Below are 25827 nucleotides of genomic sequence, written 5' to 3'. Positions count from 1 at the left end.
CTCTCACTTCCTCCATGTCGTTTTGTAATGTACTTGAACCTACCGGCTCCTCTCAGTCCTCATTCTGGTGGCAGGGTGTTTGTTGCTTCTCCGACACTCCTTGAGTTGAATCGCCCCTGCACGACTCCCAGGTAGGCCTGCAACATCTGTCTGCAGTTCGTTTACACCTGGAAAACATCTGTGAAGATATCATTTTATGATGGGTACATTTATTATATTATAGGTAAATAGCAGGTAAAGATAACGGAACATAACTGATTTGGATCTCGTGTCTTTTGATGCTCATGGCTTCAGTTCTCCTGTTTTCAGTTAGTGAATTGTTTCCTTTGTACCAGGCAATGTTTTCCATCACAACAGAGAGAGACTGCGACAGAGAGAAATTATTGACATGAGTTTAGGTTCCTGATAAAATTACGGCTCACTCTATAAAGGATTATTAAATTAGGTGTAGAGCAGCCGGAGAGGTCTTGTGATGCACATGCAGCAAAGCTATTGTACTCTTCTGAGTCTGAGCTTAGGCGCGGCTGCAGATTTCAGGAAGTAAAATCTACAAATGGAGGTAAAGTAAAACATATGCAGGGTATTGTACAAGAGGTAGTCTTGCTAAATAGTGCAGTGTTTTTTGCAGCTGGTATTGACTGGACTTCTGTATGATTTTGACACAAATCTGCTTTGGTGAAGGATGCATTTATTGCATGTTATTTAACTCGTGACTTGATAAGTTATGTATTTGTAAGTATGTACTCTATGTGGGGAAAATCAATGACGGATCGTGTGTACACCAAATTTGGCAAAAAAGAAAGGTTGGTGGTTTTGTTGCTCACTCTGAAGGATGTGGTGTAACTGCCGCTTTGGGTAACTCATGTGCCGTCTTAGCCAAACAGCAGCTCAATTGATGGTAAATAGCATTATGTCTTCATACCGCTGTATTGTAGAACTATCTTCAGCATGCACAATTATTCAATCAAGATGTAATCAATTCCAATTTAAAGAAAGATGAGGGTACAACAGTCACAGACAGACTAGAGGAAGCAGTTGTGAAAGCGTTTACTTCCTCTTATTTAATTTATTTAAGCTTTCCTCTGTCGTGTCCCTCATCTGTGTCGTCAGTTTTGTGTTACTTTATTTCCACATTAAATCTACAAGCATGCACTTCCATGCTTTCTACAGGTAACAGCATATGCATTCAAATGACAACATTTGGTGTGCGTTTGAAATGCACAGTAATAGATCTGTTTTTGCCATTAGAGAATTTCTTTTTACCACGGGCTTCCTGCACATAAAATTCTGCCTTTTTCATTCTGAACCTGTCCCCCTTTTTAACCCTTGGTTTGTTTCCAGTTCACCATGTCCAGGAAGGTTGTGAGGTCCAGTAAGTTCCGTCACGTCTTTGGCCAGGCTGTGAAAGCTGACCAATGCTACGATGACATCCGAATCTCCCAGATGACGTGGGACAGCAACTTCTGCTCCGTTAACCCCAAGTTTGTGGCCATGATTGTGGATGCCAGTGGTGGAGGAGCCTTCATGGTGCTGCCCCTGAGCAAGGTGGGTCACAGGAAACACCCTGGTTGTATCGACACAAAGAAGAGGAATATGTCTGCAGCCTGGCTCTCTGTGTCCTCCTACTTTCTATAATACCATTTTTGTATGTGTTGATCATTTTAGAATTAGATTGATACAATTTTAGTTTATTTCAACAACATGCCTTTTAACATTTTGAATACTGCCAGTCACCATCACACATTCAGCTAAATAAGGAAGTTTGATGCTGACTTTGAGTCTTTCTACACGTCACTCGCTCTGCTGTTGAGAGGTTTTCACCATATTAGGAGTTCGTTGTCAGCTCAGAGCGGGCAGGATGTGGCTTCAACCCAGTTATTCTGCAGACACCTATATAGTACGTTCGGTGACTTGAAACCCTTTATTGTGTTTCCTGAAAAAGTGGAAACCTGCAGACATTGTTTCTGGTCATCTGAGCATCTGAATTTGTTAATGTGAACTACATGAACTACATGCTTTGGATCGCTTGCATGTTCCTCTAGGAACATGCAAGTTCTCTAATTCTCATATACATAGGGCATACAATCAGAGGGGTACAGTTTCAGATTAACAGTTTATTTTGGTCTTCGGCTTCATGTTTTAATTTTATTCATCTTTAAAATAATTTACAAAATGTGATATGAAAATAATCCCCTCTAGGCTTTGTTCATACTTTCATACGACAGAATGCAAATTAATATCTTTTTCACTGTGAAATGTGAAAAGTCTTAGATTCAACATGGTGAACCCTGAGGAATACGCATTATTCATGGTCGTATCTCTCGTGTATTCAGTTCTCAGGGGAAAAAATGAGTCAAGGGACCAGTGAGCATGAAATTAGAGAGAAATGTAGCGCAGACGTGGAGATACTCATCCTGTTTTGAGATGAATAATAGTTCCGTCATGTTCCTCTCATCTTGCTTTAAGGACAATAACATGTTCTGTTTTTTTTTACTTATAAACCAGTAAGTTAAAAAATAACCACAGAAGTCAGTGGAGACGGATGTGATTTATACAGTATGCTAAAAAAATGGTCAAAAAATGTCTCTTCATACTTTTTCAGTCAAACAGATGAAACACAGCATTAATGGTCATGATGCCGTGAGTCAGGCATGATATTTGGAGGGAGGGCAGCCCAGATTGGGACAAGGAAGGAGAACCAGAAGAACCATGGGATTTCACCTCCTGGGGCCTGATCTCCTCTCTAACCCAGTTACTAGACATTAGGTGTAATTGGAGGCAGCTGTTGAATTTGTATGAGCTCATTATCAACTTCCTCCTCCCACCTTGACTAAATCATCAAGGCCTTTTTACTCCATCATATTTGTGTGTAACCTTTCAGTCCCTTGAACACTTGAGTTGAATTCACCGTCCTCTGTGGTTCTGTCTCTGCAGACAGGACGTGTCGACATGTCCTACCCCACTGTGTGCGGCCACACGGGACCGGTCCTGGACATCGAGTTTTGTCCTCACAACGACAACATCATTGCCAGTGGCTCTGAGGACTGCAGTGTCATGGTAGGCATCACCATAACGTGACAGAATCATTCCGTTTTCACCAAAGTATGACATGACGTTTTGTTGTAATGCTGTAAATTCAGAATCTAATTTGTTTCCTTGCTAAATAGATTTGGGAGATCCCGGAAGGCGGGCTGACAACGCAACTCACAGAACCTGTGGTCAAGCTGGAAGGCCACTCCAAGCGTGTCGGCATCCTGAGCTGGCACCCCACCGCCCACAATGTGCTGCTGAGTGCAGGTACTATTACGCCTCATAACCCTGCTGCACCCGGAGCTGCCTTTAATGATCTGACAGAGAGCTCCTGCCTTGTATAGAGGAACCAGGGGGCTGTAACGTCACAGATGTTTTGTTGAATGAGACTCACACCTTCGTTGAACAGGAAGTTCTCACAGCCTCCACCCACTTTGTTCACTCTGAACACGGATCAGCACTCTTACTGAGGCTCACAGCATTACCAGCTTAAACTACTGTGTTAGACAGCAAACTCTTGCTAAATACCAACGGCTGACACGCACTAGGACAGGACAATGTGGATGAAATTGATAATATCATGATATTCATAATAGATAAACCATTATTGACCAGCTGTAACTGCTGATATACAGTTCAAACCTTTGATTATGGATGTTCCAGCTTTTAAGCATGATAGAGGTGGTAAATATCTATGGTAGGTGGGTCAAACTGTCTTTTGCATTTGATTAAATGAATAAATAAATTGATGAAGTTCAGATTCTGTATGTGTTGCTCCTCCCTTTAGTGTGTAGCTATGGCAGCTAAAGCACAGCAACTCTGATTGGTTTTGGGAAGTCAGTGTGGAAACTTTCACCTGAGGCTGAATCTTTTATGCCAGTTGGTGATAAAGACTTGCAAAACATCTCTGTTTTTAATGAGAAAGTTCGGCATAATATTACCGTGATACTTACCTGCAATTAATTAGATTGATACAGTAGATCAATGGCTTCATTATGACCCGCTGTGAATCCTCTTTGTGGCTGTTGTGTCCATTCAGGCTGTGACAACGTGGTGATCCTGTGGAACGTGGCTCGTGGGGAGGCAGTGGTGAGAATCGACAGCGTTCACACCGACCTCATCTACAGCGCCTGCTGGAACCCGGACGGCTCCCAGATTCTCACCTCCTGCAAGGACAAGACCCTGCGAGTGCTGGACCCACGCAAGGGCACCGTCCTCTTTGTAGGCTTCCTCCCCTTCCTTCCATCTCTCCTTCCTTCCATCTATCCTTCCTTCTTTCCTTCCCTTCAAACAAGTCTTAAATTATATTCGTCAGCAAACATCTGGAGTGACATTTAACTCACAGACCGTAATCATTAGGGCTGCATCTACGGATTTTTGTTCATTATTGATTCATCTTTGATTTATCTTCTATATTAATGAGTTAATAATTTTGTCCACAACAGGTCAGAAAATATAAACAAATAACCATCACGATTCCCCAGAACCCAAACGGCCGTCTTCCAATTGCTTTTTTCCGTCTAACAAACTTCTAAAGACATTAATCTTCGAAAATGTCTTACATTTACGGCCTTTTGGGAGGCTTCAAATTATGGCCATTTTTGGTCAATGGACTAATTGATAATTGACTAATTGTTTCTTAAATTTGTGAGTGACATCTAAGTATTTCCTTCAGCAATTTGATGGATTTCAGTGCTGAACTATAGGAATTTGACATCATTTATTTGTTATGAATCTGAAATGGAACATTTTTAAACAGCAGTTTACTTCCTTCATCCGATTATCATCTTTTTGCTCTAGCACATGCTAATAATAATAATAATAATAATAATAATAGAAGAATAATTGTTTTTGATATTCATGATATTAATTAGTTGTATTATTCAACATCTAAAATAATATTGTTCTACTCATAAGGAGTAATTCTATTTCCATCCAGAACACTTATTACTGAAATACAGAGTATCGTTGAATAGTTCTGTCTGTAACGCCTCCATCTCTGCTCCGCCTCTCACGCCTACAGGAGAAGGAGAAGCCTCATGAGGGCTCCAGGCCTATACGGGCTGTGTTCGTGTCCGACGGGAAGATCCTCAGCACCGGCTTCAGTCGCATGAGTGAGAGACAGGTGGCGCTGTGGGACCCAGTGAGTGTCAATACCTCCATGTCCAAGTCTCTAGATGAAAACGGTCCTCAATTTACTATTATTCATCATTCTTATTCTTCTATTGTAACTCTTTTTATTGGAGTTTTCAGACTGACACATACAGTTGAAATATTTTAAGTACAAGTATTAAGAAGACATTACAATCAGAAATACCAGTTCCACCTTTGGCAGGATTATGTTTTTACTTTAGTAAGAAAATAGGTTGTCGGGGCTTAAAGTTCCCCTCCAGATGTGTTTCTCAAATTGGGGTATGAGTACCCCTAGGGGTACTTTGGAGTACTGCATGGGGGTATGCAAGATTTTCTTTTGAGGTAATTTAAAAAAATAGCAGTCATGCATAATTCCTCAAATATTTACACAATAATAAGTTCAATAACAAATGCAAATGTGAGTTCAATAACCACATGTTGCATACACAATCACGTTCATGATTACATTTGTTCAGTGTGAAAGGGAGGCCAGCTTGGATATTGAATGACGAGTCAATATAAGGTAAATGGATTGAAACATTGGTTTGCCATGAATTCAGGGATGGATGAAAACATTTGTTTTTCAGTTAGGTTGTGGTTTAGTAAATCAGACACTGATGGCGCAGCGCTGTATTGTAGCCTTCCTCTTTATATCGTCTCTTTTATACGAAAAGGCTTTTGTGCTGATAACCACTGTTTTATGACATAAAAATACTGTGCTTGGAATAACAATTTGTATTGATGGATTTTCTACAAAATGTCACCTCGTTAAGAATTTTCCAAAATGACATAATCTCAGCATATACAAGCCTACACAACAGCCTACTAGTGTTAAACTCTGCTCATAATTCATTCTGCACAGTGAAACTGAAAAATCCAGCTGAAAACAATAAGAAAGATGTGTTGTACTTTTCAAAACGTTACCAAACTGTTACTGTATTTACAACACTTCTGTTTCACAACTGCCAGCTTACAGCTCAAAGGGCGGTGCTGCTCTGCAATGTCCCACATCATGCTCAATTAAATAAGTCCTCGGCTAACCTGCAGTCTGCTCGAGCAGCCTTTTTCATACAGGATCTTGTATATAGGATCCAATCAAACATCGAACTCTTTGTATCTGAATCTTTTCTCACAGAATAACTTCGGGGAGCCCCTGACCCTGGAGGAACTGGACACCAGTAGTGGCGTTCTTCTGCCATTCTTCGACCCAGACACTGGCATCGTCTACCTCTGTGGCAAGGTTCGATTCAGATGTCGAAATAACCGTCTTTCTGTTTCTGTCTCACCCACACACGGACACATGCAGCTGACGCTCACATCTTGTTCACAGGGGGACAGCAGTATTCGTTACTTTGAGGTGACCGATGAAGCCCCTTATGTCCACTACCTGTCCATGTACAGCAGCAAGGAGAGCCAGAAGGGGATGGGCTACATGCCCAAGAGGGGCCTGGAGGTCAACAAGTGTGAAATCAGCAGGTAAATGTACTTAGTTAGATCCTCCTCTGGTTATGTCTTTATAAAATCAATCGTAGCTCCGTTTTTTTAGCCTCTCTATCGTTGTGCTACAAAAACCTAAAATATGAACAAATATTTCTTCCTTCAGGTTCTACAAACTCCATGAGAGGAAGTGTGAGCCTGTAGTCATGACGGTGCCACGCAAGGTACAATATACACGACATGTGCTTTTATCACTCATGGGTTTGCATGTAGATTCATTTGTGCATTTCTGACCTTAACTCCCTCTTTCCTTCTCTGCCTGTGCAGTCTGATCTGTTCCAGGAGGATCTGTACCCAGACACCATCGGTCCCGAGCCTTCAGTCGAAGCTGATGACTGGTTTCAAGGAAAAGATGGCCAGCCTATTCGGATCTCTCTCAAGGACGGGTTTGTAGCAACCACCAAAGCCAAGGAGTTCAAAGTTCACAAGACTCTCCTGAAGACCACGACTGCTTCTGCTGGGAATCAACAGGACAACAGCGGGGTGAGACATTTAAAGCTAAAAATCACGTCATATTGAGGGTTCAAACTGTTTCAAAGGTTGCAGTGGAGGAATGTAACTAAGTACTGTAGTGTAAAATTTGTAGGTTAATCGGGAGGAGAGAGTTTGTGTTCTCAAATTAATAATGAAGTCATCAGGAGATTCAAAGTTGTCTTTTTCCGTTTATTCTCTTGCAAGAGGGAAGAAAGCACAGCAACGACGTAGACTGCGTGACACCTTCTTCTACAAAATGCAATATTCAACATAATTTATGCATGCAAAGGTTCACGCCTTTACAACTTCAGATAATGCATCACAAAGGAAGTAAAAGTATTTCAGACAAAGGATGTCTGTTAGTCAAGGCCTCTCTGTGTCGCCGTCTTACCAAGAAAGAAACAGTGTACAAGATAACAGATAACAAGACATATATATATATAAAACAATATATTATATATATGTTATATATATATATATATAACAAGACACCTGGATATAAAACTAATTCAAATCTTCTACTGAAACTACTGTTTTCTGTCGGGACTTTTAGTACTTACATTCTTTAAAACTTCACATGATACCATGACATATTTTCCCATGACAGTACATTTACTCAAGTAATGTAATTCATTTGAATTTGACTTGACGCCATTTCTGCTCCTTCATACTTCTACTCTACTACATTTCACAGGGAAATACAATTTATTTCACAGCTTTAGTCACAAGATATTTCGTTTAACACTGTTTTACATGCTGAGATCAAATTAATTCCAACTTAAATATAAAAATGTTGCAGTAGTACTGCATATAAAGTTGTTAAAACTCCACAGTCAGTGAAAATGTTTAACTAACAAAAGATTTAATACACTTACATGCATAATGGTATTTTACTTTAGTACATTTTACTGATAATGCTTCTGTACTTGACAAGTCTTCTGTACAGTTTTGGTTGCAGGACTTTTACTTGCACCCAAGTATTTATACAGTGAAGGATATGAACACTGAATACAATATGTAAGCACTTTTATTACTCTGGAAAATCCTTCTACAATCATTGGATTGAAAATGAGTCCCACGGCTGAATTTAACAACAAATCTATTTATTTGTATAGCACCTTTCATATCATGCAGAGTGCCTCACAGAGCCAAGACAAGAAACAAAACAAAAACAAGTTTAAACAATAAAATGTTCAAATGAATAAAAGTCACGAGATTAAACCGACTCAAGAGATCAAAATAGTGTGATCATTAAAGGACATCATTACATATTTTTCCTCTTCCCTCCAGTGCTATTTATAAATCTGGATTGTTTTGGTGTGAGTTGTCTAGTGTTGGAGATATGGGCCGTAGAGATATCTCCAAAACTAGGCAACTCGCAACAACACTGTCTAGATTGATAGCACTACAGGTAACTACAGAATTTAGGGTGAACTGTCCCTTTAAGACTTAAAAACTAGGCCAACAAATGACGAGGCACCTCAAGTAAAAGCCAGGATAAAAAGTTTTGTCTTAAGGTTTCTTTTAAAAGTGTCCACAGAGGTGGAGTCCCTCAGATCCTTAGGATGACCGATTCTACAATATTTGTGTAATCAAACATCCTCCATCACATTGTAACTATATCTGTGTCTGTCTGTTTCTCAGGAGGTTCAGTCCTTGAGAAAGGAGGTGAAAGACCTCAAGGCAGCGGTAGAGGAGCTGACCAAGCGCGTGAAGGAGCTGGAGAGCAAGGATTAAACTAGAGAGGTTTGATAAACAAGATAAATAAATCAAAAGTAGAAGTTAAGAGAGAAACAATGGAGCAAAGAAAGACATTAAGAGAAGAGAGTGCTGTTGTAAATCGGATTGTAGTGAGAAATCTACAGTTGTGTTTTTTTCTTGGGCTTGAATTTGTTTATTTGGTTTGTCTGATAAATTTTTAAAAAATCCTATTTTAATATATGCATTTAGTTTGGAATAAAATCCTCTGTATTTTCAAAATACTGTTTTTGACTTTTTTGTGAAATGAAATACACATGAAACACGCGTTTGAATTACACACAATTTTAATCATTTATACTTATCATCTCACAATATGAGAAACAAAACAAAATTAGCAATAACAAATGTTTTATAAACTGTTTAAAATGTCACATGGACTTTTAGAGAAAGAAGTGCACACAGATGCTCCCTGAGGCACACTAAGGTGCCTTTGGTAAAAACTATCTTGAGCAGCTTTTTCTGACTGCAAATATTAGAAAACAGCAAAGATTGAATCTTAACAGACGTGAAATATGGACAGAATTGATCTTAACGATTTGTAAAATATGAGGCTAAAAGGGGTCTAAAAAGGCAGGGCAGGTCAATATTTACAGACACTTTTTCTGTTTTCCCCAAAAACAACCCCTGGTGTCATCTACTTTCTTGCCTCACAGTCTTTCACCAACTAAAACCCGCTCCCTTCAATTATGTCAAACACCAGTCCCCTTCATAAAGCCACTACACGTAGTTTTTATTGGGGGCGGAGGCGGCGCTGTTGCTGTAGTATTTGGCGGTTCCACCGGAGCTGCCAGATTTGGGCCTGCTGAAGCAGCAGAGCAGACCTCCAGCCAGAAGGAGCAGCACACCGGCCCCCCAACCCACAAAGATGCACGCTCCCAGCTCCATCTTCGAGTTAGAATGCACCAGGGGGTTGTTGAAGTTTTGCACAACATTGTGGGCGGACCAGCTGACGGGGATGATCACCAAGAGGCCGGCCAGCAGCAGGCCCACCCCGGCCACCAGGCTGATCTTGGGCTTGGCGTCTTCGTTCTCTATGCAGGTGGTGAAGTCGGCCCCGCAGAACAGCATGAGGATGCTGAGGGTGCATAACATGCTGCTGATGATGGTCATGGCGCGGGCGGCCTGCAGGTCAGAGGCCAACACCAGCAGGGAGTCGTATTTCTTGCACTGCTGCTGGCCGGTACTCTGTACCACACAGGTCATCCACAGACCCTCCTCATTGCTCTACTCAACACACACAGAAGAAGAAAGATCAGTCATGTCATGCATGTCCACTGGTGAAATGTAACTCTGAAATATTAACTTTTACTTACTCTTACAGATTCAAATTTTTCACACAAAACATATGATGCACTATATTATAGTTAATCCTCATGACATTTCATAACAAGAGGCTGAAGCTTTTCATTACCACTGCAGTCACGATGTTGGTTCCCGTGAAGGAGGACACTTTCCAGCGTGGGATAGCGCAGCAAACGATGACCCCAATCAGGCCGAGGACCCCGAGGGACACACTTACAATCTGAACTCCAGCAGTTCCCATTCTGGAATAGGACCAGAATTAGTAGACGAATCAGAGGCAGGAGGGTAAATTACAGCTGTTAGCGCTACGTTTCAGTACTGTGCAGCCTTTACATTTTCTTTTGCCCTCTGTTTAATCTCAACGTTTCATTTTCTCTTTTGTAATTGTCTTTTTCTCTTAACAACTTTCTATCCCCAGCCATCTGAGGGGGTGGGTTGCTTTTTTTAAATTGCTCTCCCAGGATCTAAGGTTTCTACATTGTTTATTTTTGTTTTTATTAACTTTAAATCCCACTTCGAATTCCTAGTACTGTTATTTAAATGCTGTTTAAGTTAAACTCTTCTTGTTTTCCTTCTTTGGGTAGAATGTAGGAGTTGTTGAATCTTTCGCAGTGATCCCAGATGAAAGAATGAACACACTCAGACAAACTCTTGTTCACTCTGGCAGGCCTTCGCCGGATTATGTTGCTTTGGGCTACATTTCAACACAAATCCATGTCCCGACAGGCTCCGGCCTCCCGGGTCTCCACCCAGGATTGGCTGAGCCACTCCCTCAAATCTTCTATTTTGGAAAATCTACCTCACTTATTTATCTCAGTCATTTTATGATTCAACTAAATAAAGATGAAAGGTATAGCTAAAGTGGAAGGAAAATGGACTCACACGTGTCTAATTCTTTGCATGAAAAGTGATGCAGATGAAGGAAATAATTTTGATCACGAGTCAGAGGACATTTAATTAATTATAGATCAAAAATGTTAAACAGTTTGATTGCTATTTCTTTATTACAATGAATTTTATGTTTTGATATTTAACATTTAAACAAAAAACATATTAAAAGAACATTTGACATAAAGGGAGGTGCTAAACTGAACTATATATTATATTTCCTCTAGATATGTGTGTATTCTTTTCATGTGATGAAGCTCTGCCCTTTGTTCTCCATCCATACCAACAATTCAAACTATCCTTTACCATCTATCAACTAGAGCCCATTTTGTTGCATTTCTTTTGTTTATTTCAATAAAAGATTATAACCCGGATGACCATAACATCTTCCTTCCCCATACATTTTGTGAAATAACAAAGGAGAGGTTTTAGACCACGACAAACACATCTTACTTTTCAGCGTATGTGACCCAACCCAGATCACAAACTTTCAGAGCAGATTGAACACTGAAACTAATCCAATGAGGTTCCGTGGATTTAAAATCAAATGTTTGTTCATATTCCTAAAGATCATTTTCCCCATTGAATACATTTTTTTAAATGTTCCTGAAAACCGGGATCACAGACAAAAATCACAAAAATGCTGCTGAGCCATTAATACCTTTTATTTATTTTTTTCCGCTCTAACAGCTGTTTAATTGCACTGTCCATGATTTTTGCTTGTGCCCAATAAAATGCATTCAACTAATCCTCAACCAATCCTTTCATACTCTGTCTTTTGCAGAATCATATCTCTTTTCAAAGCTCAGACTATCGATGTGAATAAAAAAAGATGCCTACCTTTATTCTGTGTCCTCTAAACTTGATAGGAAAATTGAAAAATTTGGTGAAGTTATCCTTTCTTCCTGAACAAGCGTTGTTTTGAAGGTGCTGTTTTGTGATGTACAGAGATGGTGTGATAAGATGGGGTATTTGTAGAAGAGGAATGTGAGGTGTAGGGTGGGGTTGTTCTCCGACAGGAGGGAAGGACATATAGACCAGACTGGACTTGTCCTGTACGCTGTTTCCCTCTCTTTTTCCACCTTAGACCTGCTGTGGAACTCAGCACACCACCGTGACTAAACCTTAGAGTTTCCAGGAACAACAAAACGTTTGTTGAAAACTGATAAAGAGAGGTTGTTGGGATTATTCTGAAAGACATGGATGAAAATGTAATCATCTAGACTGCAGATGTTTCTTTCTCTCCTCCCAGTTCAAACAAATGGATACCACCCAGGTTTACATACCTGCACAAGATTAACCCACCTAACCCTCTGTCAAAACTGTGATGACTAATTTAAGGAGACTAATTTAGGAAACCGAGACATGGGTTTAGCAGTTTTGCGCAAGATCATATGGGGTTTCATGGATCATGGGAAGGAAAGAAAATTAGGAAATAAAAAAGAAATGTTGTGAAACCAAATATGTGTAATCTTTATTAACACATTCAGAAACACGCAGACAGAATGACACACGCATAGTTTTGGTTTGTAGGACCAATTTAGAATTTAGTTTGGAAGAGGGTTCAGTGATGGAGAGGCACACAGGCAACTCACACATATACTTGAAACTTTGCATGGATATTAACTGCATTTTAGCAGATGCTGTACATCAACTGTAATGTGTTGTACAATGGACTTTATGAGAATAATCCCATATTCTTAGCAGCTACTTCTAGCATATATAAGAGAGCATTTTGTATATATGTATATATATATATATATAATCTATACAAAAACTCAGTGGCGGGCCGTCAGGGCCTGCAAGGCATTCTCTGCTGGCCTAAACAGAATCACAAAGTTATATCTATTTTATAATTTAATAATTTTTCTTAAATACACTACATGTATTGTAATTTATAAAAATATTTTTCCTATTGTCTTATTTTCTCATTGCACAGCTACTGTCTTCATCAGTTGCTCTGCTTCCAGTGCAGCTTGTTTAAGTAGAGCTTTTATCCAATCAGATCTCACCTCTGTGTCTCTAGGTAAGAACAGAGCCAGAGGCCTGCAGACTCTCACCTGCAGCCACTGCAGATTAAAGTGAATGGGGACGATATTGTTGATTGTCATAGTGTTCAACCAATCAGATCTTTAGTTTGACATGTTGGGCGTATTCTTTGACTATCAGAGCCTGCGCACCCGCCTATAATGACGTCAGCATTACGTGCTGCTCAGTGCCCACGTGTAGCGTTCCCGCGAGTTGCAGAGTGTGTTGTGATTGGTCAGTGGGCGAGCATGTGACTATCGTGGAACGAAACTTAACAGCCAGCAGAGGCTGATGGGTAGTGAATCACATCACGTGATGCAGCTCAGCCAATCAAATATGAGCATTCTGACCGAGTGAGTTGCACCATGACAGAGGGTGCTGAGAGGAGGAAAGACACTGCAGAGCAGTACCTTCAACTTTAAAGTTATGAAAGTAAAATCCTATGATAATCGCGTTGGGTTGTGGCTTGTCATTAAGGAATGACAGTGGATCCCACAGCCCGACCAGCTGAGAACATTATATTTTCCTGAAGGCTTTTGCATTTTCTAAATGCTTGAGCTCTACTGAACGGTTCAATATGAAGATGTACATAGTTACAGCCTTAAAAATGAATAATAGCTGTGGTGCCATCATGTGGTTATAAGGTGGTATTTCAGCTGCAGGACAGCAGTGAAGGCCCAGGTATAAAATGCACGGCCTGCCACTGCAAAAACTATCTCGCTGTTGCTCAGAATATGGGATTATTCTCATAAAGTCCCTTGTAGAACACATTACAGTTGATGTATGATCACCTGCAACTATAAGAATCGTTATGCCTTTTGGCAGAGAGGCTAAGGTGGAGACACTGAAGTGAACCAGGTGAAGTGAAGAGCATTCACCTGGTTAAACTTTGCTTGTTACTGTTAGTGCAATAAAACATTTGTGAGTACAAATCCAATTCTTTATCAATACATCTGTTCAACAAGCATGAAAATGTAAAGAAAAGCAAAACCTTATTCAGCCCCCTTTGTCCCCAGTCTCTCATCCACCACTACTTTATTTCACAGCATGAAAGCTCGGCCAAAAACATTTTTTCTTTTTTTTTACCAACAAGCTAAAACAAAAGCTGTCTGTCTGTTGTCTGTTTATCTTAGTTTGTTCCTGTAAACGTCTCTGCTGGCTGAAACAAAGCCGCCAAGAGGACAGAGGACAGGAGAAATGACATGATGGGTACAACCCAAGTCTCTTAATTGCATCCCCGTTTCCCTCACTTGCGTCCTTTCCTTGCGTCTTAGTCCCTCCCACCAGGGACGCATGGAGGAAACCATGCAAGGAGAGAGGAACGAGGAAATGAGTTTTAAGAGACATGAGAAGTCCTTTCCTCTGAAGCGTCATGTGAAGTGACGTCTGTTTCTGATGATGGAGGATCAGCTGTTCACACCTGGATCAGCTGTCAGTCGGCTTTAACAGCTGGAGAGACTTTTGATAAGTTAGTGTCTGTTCACATGATCACTGCACTTAATAACAGTAACTAATAATACTAATAACTAATAAAGACACACAGTAATCACCACTGTAGAGGTGTTTCTCTCTGTAGTCTGTTAACTGTGTCCTGTGTTCTGTTTATAAGCTCAGGATCCATTTCAACCGGCGGAATGCGATCATCTTATTTATGAATTATTTGCATCTGTACGTTTTGAAATTGTGACTGTGACGTCATTATTAAATAACCCAGAATATGATTATTGTTTCTCTGAAATGATAAAACTCATCAAACACTCAGGAATTATGTAAAAAGGGTTTTGTCTCTCCAGCTCTCTCTGACTTTAATTGTATTCATAATAGACGTTATTGAGGGAAATATCAGATCATGAAAACACAAATCTTTCTAATAAATGTAGAAAGTTGTTTGTGGTCGTTTTGTTGTTCAGACTACAATGCACGTTTATTTAAACCAGATGGTGAATCAGAAACCTAATCAAATATAAAGCTCGAGTTTATTCTGTGATCTGTCTTCACTCTGGTGTTAAACTCCAGTCAGTCAGTCCGATCGGCGACAATGAGGGGGCGTGTCGGCCGTTAAAAGACTTCTTGGAAGTCTGTTCTCGTGGTTCCTCGCTCACGGCTCCTCCGAGGTCCCTCCACCCTTCTCTCTCCTCGCTCCTCAGAGCTAAATAAGAGCTTTGGGACAGCCGGGGACAGATTGCGGCGCAGAACAACTTCCGGTTCAAGTTAGGATCGAGGAGCTGAGAATGAAGAGACTTGGGATGTACCCCATATGTGAGCTCTGTGTTCTTCGTCATTGATTATTAGCCTTTATATACCTTATAAACCAGGAATGTTATTTATTTTATTGACATTTTAGACTTGTTTTCAGTGAATATAATGCCTTTGTATAGTCACTTTGCTGTTGTAAACATTACTGTTGCTGGTCTAGAAACAATATTTAGTTATATTCAAATTATAAATCAGAGTATTGATAAGAGTAGCTTCTAACATAATCCTAAAGATAGTTTATACCTGAGGGATGAATTGAGGGGTATGTTGTTGCTTGCATATGCAATCTCACTACTGTGCCCATAAATCTCACACACTGTTCCGAAATCTAAATCAAATTTGTCAATGAGGTGGGTAACTGTTAGTAGACTGCAGGCTGTTAAATATTTGACATTTTTACTTAAAAAATATATGTAACACACATGTCATTGCTCTATGTGAATATTGTAAATCAATTAATTTATTGATTGCTAATGAGCAAAAATCTCAGTTCTGTCTCTCTGTTTGTACGCTTTTAAATTGCCCGCCAAAGTACTTCCTGGAACTTTCTGAAGTAACGCGAATCACGTGACGATGACGCATTTTGAACTTCCGTTGACGCGACTCTCTCTTTATACGGTTCTGATAGGAACGTGTGAAGGACTCGTTTTGACACAGCCGCCCACGTAACCGTAGACTAATCGGTAGCCACGGCCCTCTTTTAAAGTTCCTGAGGGACGAGCGAAGGAACTCGGACAAATCGAAGGAAAGGGGCCAAGATTGAGCTCTGAGAATAAACATCTACACATTATTCACCCCAGAAAGACTGTCGGCAAACCGAAGACAAGGTTTGGGGACATTTCATCTGTTTGCAAGTTTTCCATCGCTAACGTAAGCTAACTAGCCGTTCGGTTTATATGTGTAGTGTTAGCTTTCGTTACTTGGCTAGTGGCTACCTAGCTAGCTTGGTTAGCTCTAGGTCGCTTAAGCTCATTCATTGTTTTAGTCTGCTAACATTGCCCGATTAGCTAGCGTGAGTCCCTTGTTAGATAACCGATGTGACTTGAGACGTATTTTACGACGATTTGTCAGTATGTGTGTCGTTCTTTCTGTTCTTGAAATCTAAGGTGCACCACGGAAACCCATGGTCTTGATTGCCCGAGAACCTCAGAAAATAAAGAAAATGGCGGAGCCAGACAAATTAAACGTCGACTCTATAATTCAGCGTCTGTTGGAAGGTGAGGAAGACTAAACCCACTGTGTTGCAATGTATTTAGATTATATGATTGATGGTAGAGGAATGTGTGTTTTATGTTCCAGGTAAGTCGGCCGGGTTAAAGGTGGATACGGTGTATTGTAGTAGCCTACTTAAGATTGCTGTGCTCTCAGGCTCTGTGGTTGGATTTGGATGAAAGGCTGTAGCCACATCAAGCCTGCTCTTAACTGATAGTTCAGCTCATGTTATTTGATTGGAGAAGTCATATTTTTTTTTTATCGCAGCCACCTGTTTCTGTTTTTATTAGAAATGCATACATGTTACCGGATTGCAAATCAAGGGGGAATGGATGGCGTTACAGAGTAGTGAAGTATGAACATCGCTCACATTTTACGCAAAATTACACTTTCTCATACACTGCTAGCTTACCTCTAAATAATGCATGATGATTTCTCACTTGTATTTCAGCCCAGAATAAAAGAAAAGTCCTGTCTGAATAACTACTGTTATTTGTTGGAGGAGCTTAAAAAGTGTATATTTGCAATATGGCAGCAAAGGATTACTTTCATTTGTAGACGTAAACATTCCTTGACACGGGCTTACTGTAAGAACACTCTTGTAATCATAGTTTTTCTATCCTCTGTGTCCCCTTTTCCACCAGAGCGTCTCAGTCACATGAGTGCTCTCACTGATGTTGTGCGTTCTGTTTTGCAGTTAAGGATCTGATAACAGTTTCTAGCCACAACCTTTCATTAGGGACCAGTTAATGAGGTGTACAAACAACTCTTTGATTGATCCATGCTTACTGGGTGAAACTGCTGCCTTCTCTTCCACTGCTGTTTTTAAAGCAATGTACAGACTGCTTGCATCATTTTCTTTCATCTTGAGTGCTCACCTTGAAAAAAACATTTGCGTTAGCGCCTGTGTTAGGATAGCACTAAGTAATTTTAATTACTGTGCCTATGAGTGATTCAAGTTGTGAAAAATGCCCTCAAATGGTTTTGCAAGAAAGATGCTGAAGACGGGAGACCTTTGTTAGACATATACTGGCTCTACAAATCGTACATGAACCATTGCTCTACTGTATACGTGTGGAGAAAGCTTTGTTTAGGTTGCTTGTGTGTGAGGGAAAACAGGACTGTTTCATCTTTGCATCCACATGATGATTGTGTAAGAGCAGCCCTGAAGACTTTAAACTGAAGCATTTAAATCTTCAGACCCGACTGTACAGTTTATCTAAAGATCACAACAAACAGGGTTGTGACCTCTGTAGTTGTCCTTGTGCTGAAAGTGCACTGGGTGCTGAAATTCTGCCTGCTTCAAGTGTACACGCATGTGTTTCCCCTATGGAGCTGTTGGTATACAGACTTCTTTGTGTGACTTTTTCACGGGAGCAACATCAAGTATGTTGGTGTCTTGCGGCCAAAATAAAATGTTATAAGAATTGTGCCATTAGACAGCGTTTTAGGCCGAACACTCGTAATGAATGTGACCGTAGCCCGTAGCGTTTATTTACCGTGTTAAATATAGGCCCTTCATGGTCAACCTAAACTGAGCTGGTGGAGGTGATTTAGGATTATTCACAAGTATTTATGTGCAGTCATAGGGAGTTTGACTTTGACTGTGGACCCTGCTGGCGGTGCTGTGTTTTGTATATAGATGGTTACGCTTGGGCCACGATAAGGTTGTCTGCCAAACACAGGGGAAGACAAACAAGCCCGATAGTGGCAGTATTTATATCCTCTTATGTAACTCACTTGACCTTTTTTTTTTCTTTTTTTGTCGCCATCTGTAGTTATGTTGCTGAGAATAACCACTTTGCAGTTAATATTATTGTTGTGTTGGTCTACTCTCTTCAAGACTAGTGAAGAACACTTGCCTCGCTGCAGGTGCTGCATCAAGAGATTGATAACTTACATCCCACAACAGCTCAGTCTCCTATGGAGACAACAAGGTAACCCTCGTGCTTGCTGACTGTGTTTCGAGACCAAGCCAATTAAATGTGTTTGGATAATGAGCAGTTTCAATTGGATTACTTGCGTAGATCTAGAGCTAAGTGAACTCTGGTAGTGTGTGTTGCTAACAGCATGACATCACATGAGCTCAGCCAGAACACCCAGCAGCACTGAGTCAGGAGTGCCGGACCAAACCAACTGTTGATTCCAGCTCTGACGGCACCCAGATGGCTTTTCTGTTGTGTTGGTCCAGCTCTTTGTTTTCTGCCCCCTGATCAGCGTAGTGGAAAGCCTATTGTCTGTACCCCTCATGATAAGCTCACAGTTGCCCACTGGCTATGTGGTCAACTTTGGAGTAAGCTCTGTCGAGGCTTAGCCTTCTGTAATCCAGGTTTAAAGTGACAAGCGGCACTGCAGTATTTATATCTACTTTTCACTCTTTAGGGCCTTGCTTTTAGTTTCTACTTCAGGATAGTGCCAACATTTTGCATCCATTTGTTGATTTCTACTCTCACTCTCCAAGTGCTTTGCAAGCGCTATTACACCTGGATCTGTTTACTGAGGGATGATCTTTAATTGAGGGTCAGGTCCTCTGCTTGTAACGAATGATGGCATCTGTGATTATGCTTCGTCAATTGGACAAAAAAAAGATCTGTACCTCTATTTCCATATCGATACAAGCAAATAGTTTGGCAATTATCACGTATGTCTGTGATCCAATAGGTGACAAGTTTATCAAAGTTTATTGAGTTAACCTGTTAAGTTGGGAGATTTTGATTCCCAAATGTAATGATGTCCTCTCTTTAGATGAGGTGGTGTCATTAATTGTATATCAATCGTAATCGAAGTTATTGAGTATTATTTCATACATCTCTAGCTTTGCCTCTGAATTTGCTTGTATTCTTGCCAGCAGCAGGAAGCTCAACTACATACCTAGAGTTGTGAAATGCATGTAGTTTGAATAGAGCTGTAGTATCTGTGTCACTTTGATTGTTTGGCATGTAAAGGTGAGAAGGTGAGAGCATGTCTGTTAACTGGTGAACACCCAACAACTGTTTACTCGATCCCCACAAACGTATTAGAGAGCTCTGTTGACACCCAGCGTAAAAATATTAGTCACTGAAACGGTCTGTTGTCACTATACGGACATTAACCCGTTCTGTAGGCTGTGATATAATTTGTTGGGTGGGAATGAGACTGGTGATTAGTAGAAATCTACATGTGTGGGAATGAGAGTATGATTTACTTTGTCAGTGATACAAACAAACCAGATTCCAAAGTCTGCAGTCGACACACAGACGCTGAGATGTAGTGTTGTGGCCTTACGTATATGCGCTCTATGGTTTGCATGTCAATGTGCAAGTATTTTGATCTGTATTGTGAGCAGTAGTAATACGTTGATGTTAAATCATTTGTGAATGCATGTGAGACTAAAACTCTTTATTTTTTCCTGTTTAAGTCATTTGCATCACACTCCTACCTTTTCTAACACTTGAGCTGTAACGACACGTGTGATTTTAATGATTTGTCAGGAAAATGAACACTGCGTTCAAGTGTTTATCATGATTTGGGTTCGGCTCCATTCAGAGTGTGTGGTAAGTGTGACCAAACGTGACAATGATGGACTTGACAAACCTGACTTTTTCAGACAGCATCAGTGTAAGAAGCCGGCTGGCAGGAAACAGAATGTAATCTGCAGTTTATATTTGATTTCATTTTATGTTTCAACCTGTTTTTTTGTGGCCTTTTTATTTTAAACGGGACTATTCTTTGTTTCTAAACAGTCCATATGAAGTGAGTTCCAGTTCCAGGTTTGCAATGTCTTTGCAGCAGCTACGTTTGCTAGAAGGGGGAAGTGGGTTTCATGTCTTCTATCTCGGGTTTGAACGCTGCGCTAAGCAAAAAGAGGCCGAGGACGTCAGGGTAGTTTCCACTGATCAGCTTTTCTCAGACGCTGCATCTCTGTGAATACTTAACACACTCATCTTGTTGTAGTTTGATAAGTGTATTTTGTTTAAGTAACTTATTTCCAAACTTGTTGTTCAGTGTATAATATTGTGATTACATGACTAGACTAACGCTTAGCCAGTGTTTTGCTGGTCGGAGGTGTTTACTTCCCAGTCTGGTGTAAAATCTGAGGCCTACGTTTCTCTGCTGCTCCTCATGTCCTTCATCGTTTACACTTTCTTATAGCTCTGCTCATAGGTGTGTCTTTGTGGACTTATTGGTTCTCTCTTAAAAGTCCCGTATCTCCCTTTTTTCAGTCAAGGGCTCTCGACCAGGGAAGAATGTCCAGCTGACAGAGGGGGAGATCCGTGGCCTTTGCCTAAAGTCCCGTGAAATCTTCCTGAGCCAGCCAATCCTGCTTGAACTAGAGGCTCCCCTCAAAATCTGTGGTGAGTTTTAATGTAGTGGTCAATGAGTTTCAAAAACCCACCAAGACCCTAGTGTGAAATGCCATAAAGAGGTTACGCTGCAGACGATCACCTGAGCTTTTGTTCATGATTCACTACAGTTTGCTCATTTGTGATTGCCAGTTGTAGCAGTTGATAAGCAGCTCCACCCTGGAGCAGTAACAGTGTGGTGTTTAGATTGCGCTCCTCTGCTGCCCTCTGCAGGTGATGTCCATGGTCAGTACTACGATCTGCTTCGGCTGTTTGAATATGGAAGCTTCCCCCCAGAAAGCAACTACCTGTTCCTGGGTGACTACGTAGACCGAGGGAAGCAGTCACTGGAGACCATCTGCCTGCTTCTAGCCTACAAAATCAAATATCCAGAGAATTTTTTCCTGCTGCGTGGAAACCATGAATGCGCCTCCATTAATCGAATCTACGGCTTTTATGACGAGTGTAAGTAGTGTTTTTGTAAACAGGAAACGAGTCAAATTTGTTCTTTAACTGTTCTACGAAGTTCTCAACGGTCCTCTTTTGTTGGCAGGTAAGCGAAGGTATAACATAAAGCTGTGGAAGACCTTCACCGACTGCTTCAACTGTTTACCCGTGGCTGCCATAGTAGACGAGAAAATCTTCTGCTGTCATGGAGGTAGGGCTTTGTTGATATAAGATGTTACGAGGATTAGGCGATACCCCTTTAGATGATAAGAACCAGACTAAGATGGGTGTATGTTCTCTCTCTAGGCCTCTCTCCTGATCTTCAGTCTATGGAGCAGATCCGCAGAGTTATGCGACCCACAGACGTGCCTGACCAGGGTCTGTTGTGTGACCTGCTGTGGGCTGATCCAGACAAAGATGTGCTTGGCTGGGGTGAAAACGACCGCGGCGTCTCCTTCACATTCGGGGCAGATGTGGTGGCCAAATTCTTGCACAAACACGACATGGACCTAATATGCAGGGCACATCAGGTAATGTTTAGCCAGGAGGCCTCGTGCCCTTGCAAAGTGAAGCTGTGGGGCCATCGTATGTTCTCTTAAGTAAACTAAAAGGAAGAGTGGCAACACCACCCAAGTGAATAATAACAGTATATTATTTCCATAGCCCAGGAATATTCAATCAATATTTGTCAACATGAGTTGCTCTCCTGGATAAGTCTTACGTTATTCTACGATATATGGACATATTTGCTGACCTCGATGTTTACGGGCATGTTTGTTCAGAGTTTCCGACAATTATAAGACTTTGCACATTTTTGTTAATTGAGCCTGAGAGTCCATTTATTTATTGTTTTGGTTGTGTGGTGTTATTTTATGTAGGTTATTTCTTCATTTAGAATATTTAAAACCAACTGGACTAAAGCGGTACAGACAAGCGGCCAGCTGTGTGACGGTCTCATTTCTGTCCTCAGGTGGTAGAAGACGGTTATGAGTTCTTCGCTAAGAGGCAACTCGTCACCTTATTCTCTGCTCCCAACTACTGTGGAGAGTTCGACAACGCCGGTGCCATGATGAGTGTGGATGAGACACTCATGTGCTCCTTCCAGGTGTGTAAAACAGCCTGTGATTGTACTTACACTTTTTTTGTTTACCAGTAACAGAATCTAGTGAATGGCATATTTATTTTCTTTTTTAATGTTCTTAACTCATTTGTTGTCTTCAATGACAATTTTCTCCGTTTCTCTCACAGATTCTGAAGCCAGCAGATAAGAAATTGTATCCTTATGGCGGAGGGGGAGGGATGGGGTCTGGGAGACCGGTCACCCCACCACGAAATTCGGCCAAGGCCGCCAAGGCCAAGAAATAACAGCCGCTGGATTCCCCTCCCACAACCCGCCCCCCCTCTCTGTCTGCATCACACATTTTTATTTTTTTCCCTATACCTCCCAAACTTGTTTCTCCGTTTGCAACAAAGCAGACAAGTGTCCAGGGTTCAATCATGCTTTTTCTCACTCTAAAACTATTTTTAATTGTTTGTTTGGCTGTTTGCGTGTACTTTTTTGTGTGAGTGTAAACAAGTGGGAATGATTCAGAGGGCATTGCTGTATTCTGTATGTATGGTTTTTTTTTTTCCTTCCTCCTGTACCCTCTGTTCTGTTTTACTGTCATTTTGTAGAGATGGGTTCTTGCCCATCTGTGATATAATTTCAATCCTGGGTGCAGAGGAGGAGCGGGTGAGAGGAAGAGGAGCCTTAGCTGTTTATGTTGAGGCTCTGCACTGTTTAATGCTAAACACAAGCTTTTGTACATCCTGTTTCAGAGGTCTGTGTATGTCTGTGATGGAGGGGGTGGGGCGGGGTTGGGATCAAGTTGCACGGTCAAACGGTAACTGCACATACCACACACACTGGGCACACAGGTGCATACATGTGCAGCTGAATCATTCATTGAAATGGATTCACGATGAGAAAACATTTTTTTCTTTTCCCTTTCGTAAACCAATGATTTGAGAACGCAGTCATGGATGTGAAATGGTTTTGCTTCTTTTCTTTTCTTTTGTAGATACATGAAACCGACATGGTTTGATTTCTTGTTTTTAGTTCACTGCAAGTTGAAGATGAATAAAAAGAATCATTTATTTGACTCATGCCGTCATGCTGATCACTTTGTGTTTGCCATTGCTTTGTCACGTTTGTCAACTGTCTACCATGAATGCTGGCTGTGCTTGTCTGTTAGAGTGGTAGCTTGAATGACAGCAGCTGGAGGAGTCTTGTGAATGAGACTCACTCAACTTAGAAGCTGGAAAATATAATTTTGGCCCAGTTTATACTTCATCCAAACAAAGGGGCATTTCACATGTTGCGTCAGTGTGATTTAGCCAAAGATGATGTTCGGTGACTGTAGGAGAGGACGGCCAACGCTGCTCTCAACCAGATGTTACCGGTTTTGTATTTAAAAAAAAAAGAAATGGATATTTGGTTTGGAAGGTCTTCGATGCAAAATGTCTTTTTTTTCTAATGATTGTTTGATGATCATGAAGTTTAACTTAAGCAGGACGACTAGGAGGAACAGGAAGTGAATGGCTCTGTTGCTCAATGCCTCACACAATACGAAATCACCATGTGCCATTTATGTTCCACATGTAGATACCACTATTTATCTGGCATTTCATTTGTATTAAGCTTTAACAAGCATAGTCAAGACCAGACGCCTACGGAGGAGAAAATGGCTCGAAGGTTTTCCATTTTTTTTTTCTGTTGTCAGATGAGATGATGAATAATTGCTCTGACCTTTCCAGTTTGAAGGGCTCTAGACCAGTTGAGTCAGTCTTAAAAACAAAGAGTGGGCGTATTTAAATCTAAACCCACATCAAATGCGGGTTGCATGCAAGCTACAACTAGGAACATGAGCGGTGTTTGTAAGAATGTAAGTAATAGACCAAATTTTACCCAATTGGGAATCTTCGCACAAAAACATTATTTTATTGTAGACATGAAGTAACTGTATATTCCCAGTGAATTTAGCATAGAGTTGTTTGCAAAATCAAGTAATTCCCAGGTGAACAGCTACCACTTTATAGCAATTGGTACATTTTGTACGCTTTTTAAATTGTGCTGTGTAAATTATATTGCCAAGAATGTGGAAGTGCTTGCTTGCTTTTTTTTTTAACTGCTTGCCATTGAAATAAGCATAAAGAGCCGTAGACGAGAGAATCAAACTATTTTCTAAATAATGATCAGTGGATCCTGTGACAACTGTGAACCCCCAAACAAGACAGTCACCCTGATAGACTTCAGATTCAAAAGACACTGCTTGTTTATATAAAATGAACCATCTCTGTTTCCACATGTCATAAATGGGCCGTTTTGCATTCCTTCCACTGTACATTAAGTTGGCATACAGGGTGTCCCCAGTGACAGCAGTCCATAGTTCAGCACAGGCTGTTGCAACTGGTGAAAAAATATTTCCTTCTACAGTGTTGCAGGATATCTCACTGCCCATTTCTAATAACCCGCAATCACACTTTACCCTCGTTACATAATTGGTGTGTCTTGTTTTATTTGCTGCTGTCTGTCCTCATTCTAAAGCCCTCTGTGCAAGTATGAGCACAAGCCACCGCAGCGCTCCAGATTGCAAAGGCAGGTCAGGTTGAGTGCAGTGCATACGCGCATACTTAAGCAGGGGGGGGGGGGCTGGAATTCGGCTGTCATCCTGTCCCACCTTTCCCCCTCCCAACAAGAGGTTTTCAACTCAGTACCTCAGAAAATAAATGTTTTTTAAAAATCAAATCAATGTAAGGAAGCTTTATTCAGATTCCTGTGTGGCTTTCTAACAATTTGCGTACAGTGCAACTAACTGCATCGAATAGTGTGTACTGTAGAAGAGGGCATGTGAAAAAAAAGGTAAGATCAACTCAGGAAGTGAAATTTAAATTAAAATAAATAGTATGAGGACATATTTATATTCATATAGTATATAATACACCAATAAACTTAATTATAACAGGATATTCACAAGTCAGATGACTTGCAGTTTCTGTCCACGTTTTAAGGTCGTTGCATTGCAATGAGTTGAGCCCAACGAGGGATCTGCTGCTTCAAAGATCATTTTGATTTGATTTGTAAATGATGCAGGTCCACCGTTTGTGGATAAACTTGATATTGTGTCTAAAGAGATCTGAAAATGTATGTGTTTTTTTTCAGAGGAAATAGAAAGCTAGAGCTTGAGTGCTATGAGATTTTCAACAATGCAAAACAAGGAAGTGGCTCCTGTCAGAGATAATGTATAGTGTTGAAACATTATGGAACTTGTAGATCTCTGTCTTCTGAATAAACGGTCCAATAAAGGCCAATTTCATTCTCATCTTCACAGCTGTATACATCTCTGCTTATAACATTTAATATATACTGTTATTACCTCTAAGAATCTGGTCTTTAATTACTGTTTGGTTCACATTGTTTTTACTGACAAAAGTAACG

The 25827-nt window shown here is 40.7% G+C and overlaps 3 protein-coding genes across 3 annotated transcripts; 2 read left to right on the top strand and 1 right to left on the bottom strand.

The window, feature by feature from the left end:
- Positions 1 to 28: 28 nt before the first annotated feature.
- Positions 29 to 9108, top strand: coro1a (coronin, actin binding protein, 1A). The gene is made up of 11 exons (XM_079282539.1): positions 29 to 131; positions 1342 to 1545; positions 2935 to 3057; positions 3168 to 3297; positions 4070 to 4251; positions 5054 to 5173; positions 6299 to 6403; positions 6494 to 6639; positions 6767 to 6824; positions 6928 to 7143; positions 8779 to 9108. Exons 2-11 carry the CDS (start codon positions 1348 to 1350, stop codon positions 8869 to 8871), a joined length of 1371 nt encoding a protein of 456 aa, XP_079138665.1. The 5' UTR covers positions 29 to 131; positions 1342 to 1347; the 3' UTR covers positions 8872 to 9108.
- A 59-nt stretch (positions 9109 to 9167) lies between these two features.
- Positions 9168 to 12046, bottom strand: cldni (claudin i). The gene is made up of 3 exons (XM_079281475.1): positions 11926 to 12046; positions 10307 to 10439; positions 9168 to 10119 (listed from the first exon to the last, which is right to left on the bottom strand). The coding sequence occupies exons 2-3, from the start codon at positions 10436 to 10438 to the stop codon at positions 9613 to 9615; spliced, it is 639 nt and encodes a 212-aa protein (XP_079137601.1). The 5' UTR covers position 10439; positions 11926 to 12046; the 3' UTR covers positions 9168 to 9612.
- Positions 12047 to 16053: 4007 nt separating this feature from the next.
- Positions 16054 to 23491, top strand: ppp1caa (protein phosphatase 1, catalytic subunit, alpha isozyme a). The gene is made up of 8 exons (XM_079281881.1): positions 16054 to 16196; positions 16476 to 16586; positions 20784 to 20915; positions 21138 to 21368; positions 21457 to 21561; positions 21657 to 21880; positions 22321 to 22455; positions 22599 to 23491. The coding sequence occupies exons 2-8, from the start codon at positions 16493 to 16495 to the stop codon at positions 22713 to 22715; spliced, it is 1038 nt and encodes a 345-aa protein (XP_079138007.1). The 5' UTR covers positions 16054 to 16196; positions 16476 to 16492; the 3' UTR covers positions 22716 to 23491.
- Positions 23492 to 25827: the final 2336 nt, after the last annotated feature.

Source organism: Melanostigma gelatinosum, assembly GCF_949748355.1.
Source record: "Melanostigma gelatinosum genome assembly, chromosome: 13".
NCBI lineage: Eukaryota > Metazoa > Chordata > Actinopteri > Perciformes > Zoarcidae > Melanostigma > Melanostigma gelatinosum.
Note: the sequence above shows the minus strand (reverse complement) of the source record. Positions and strands in the feature narration are given on the sequence as shown.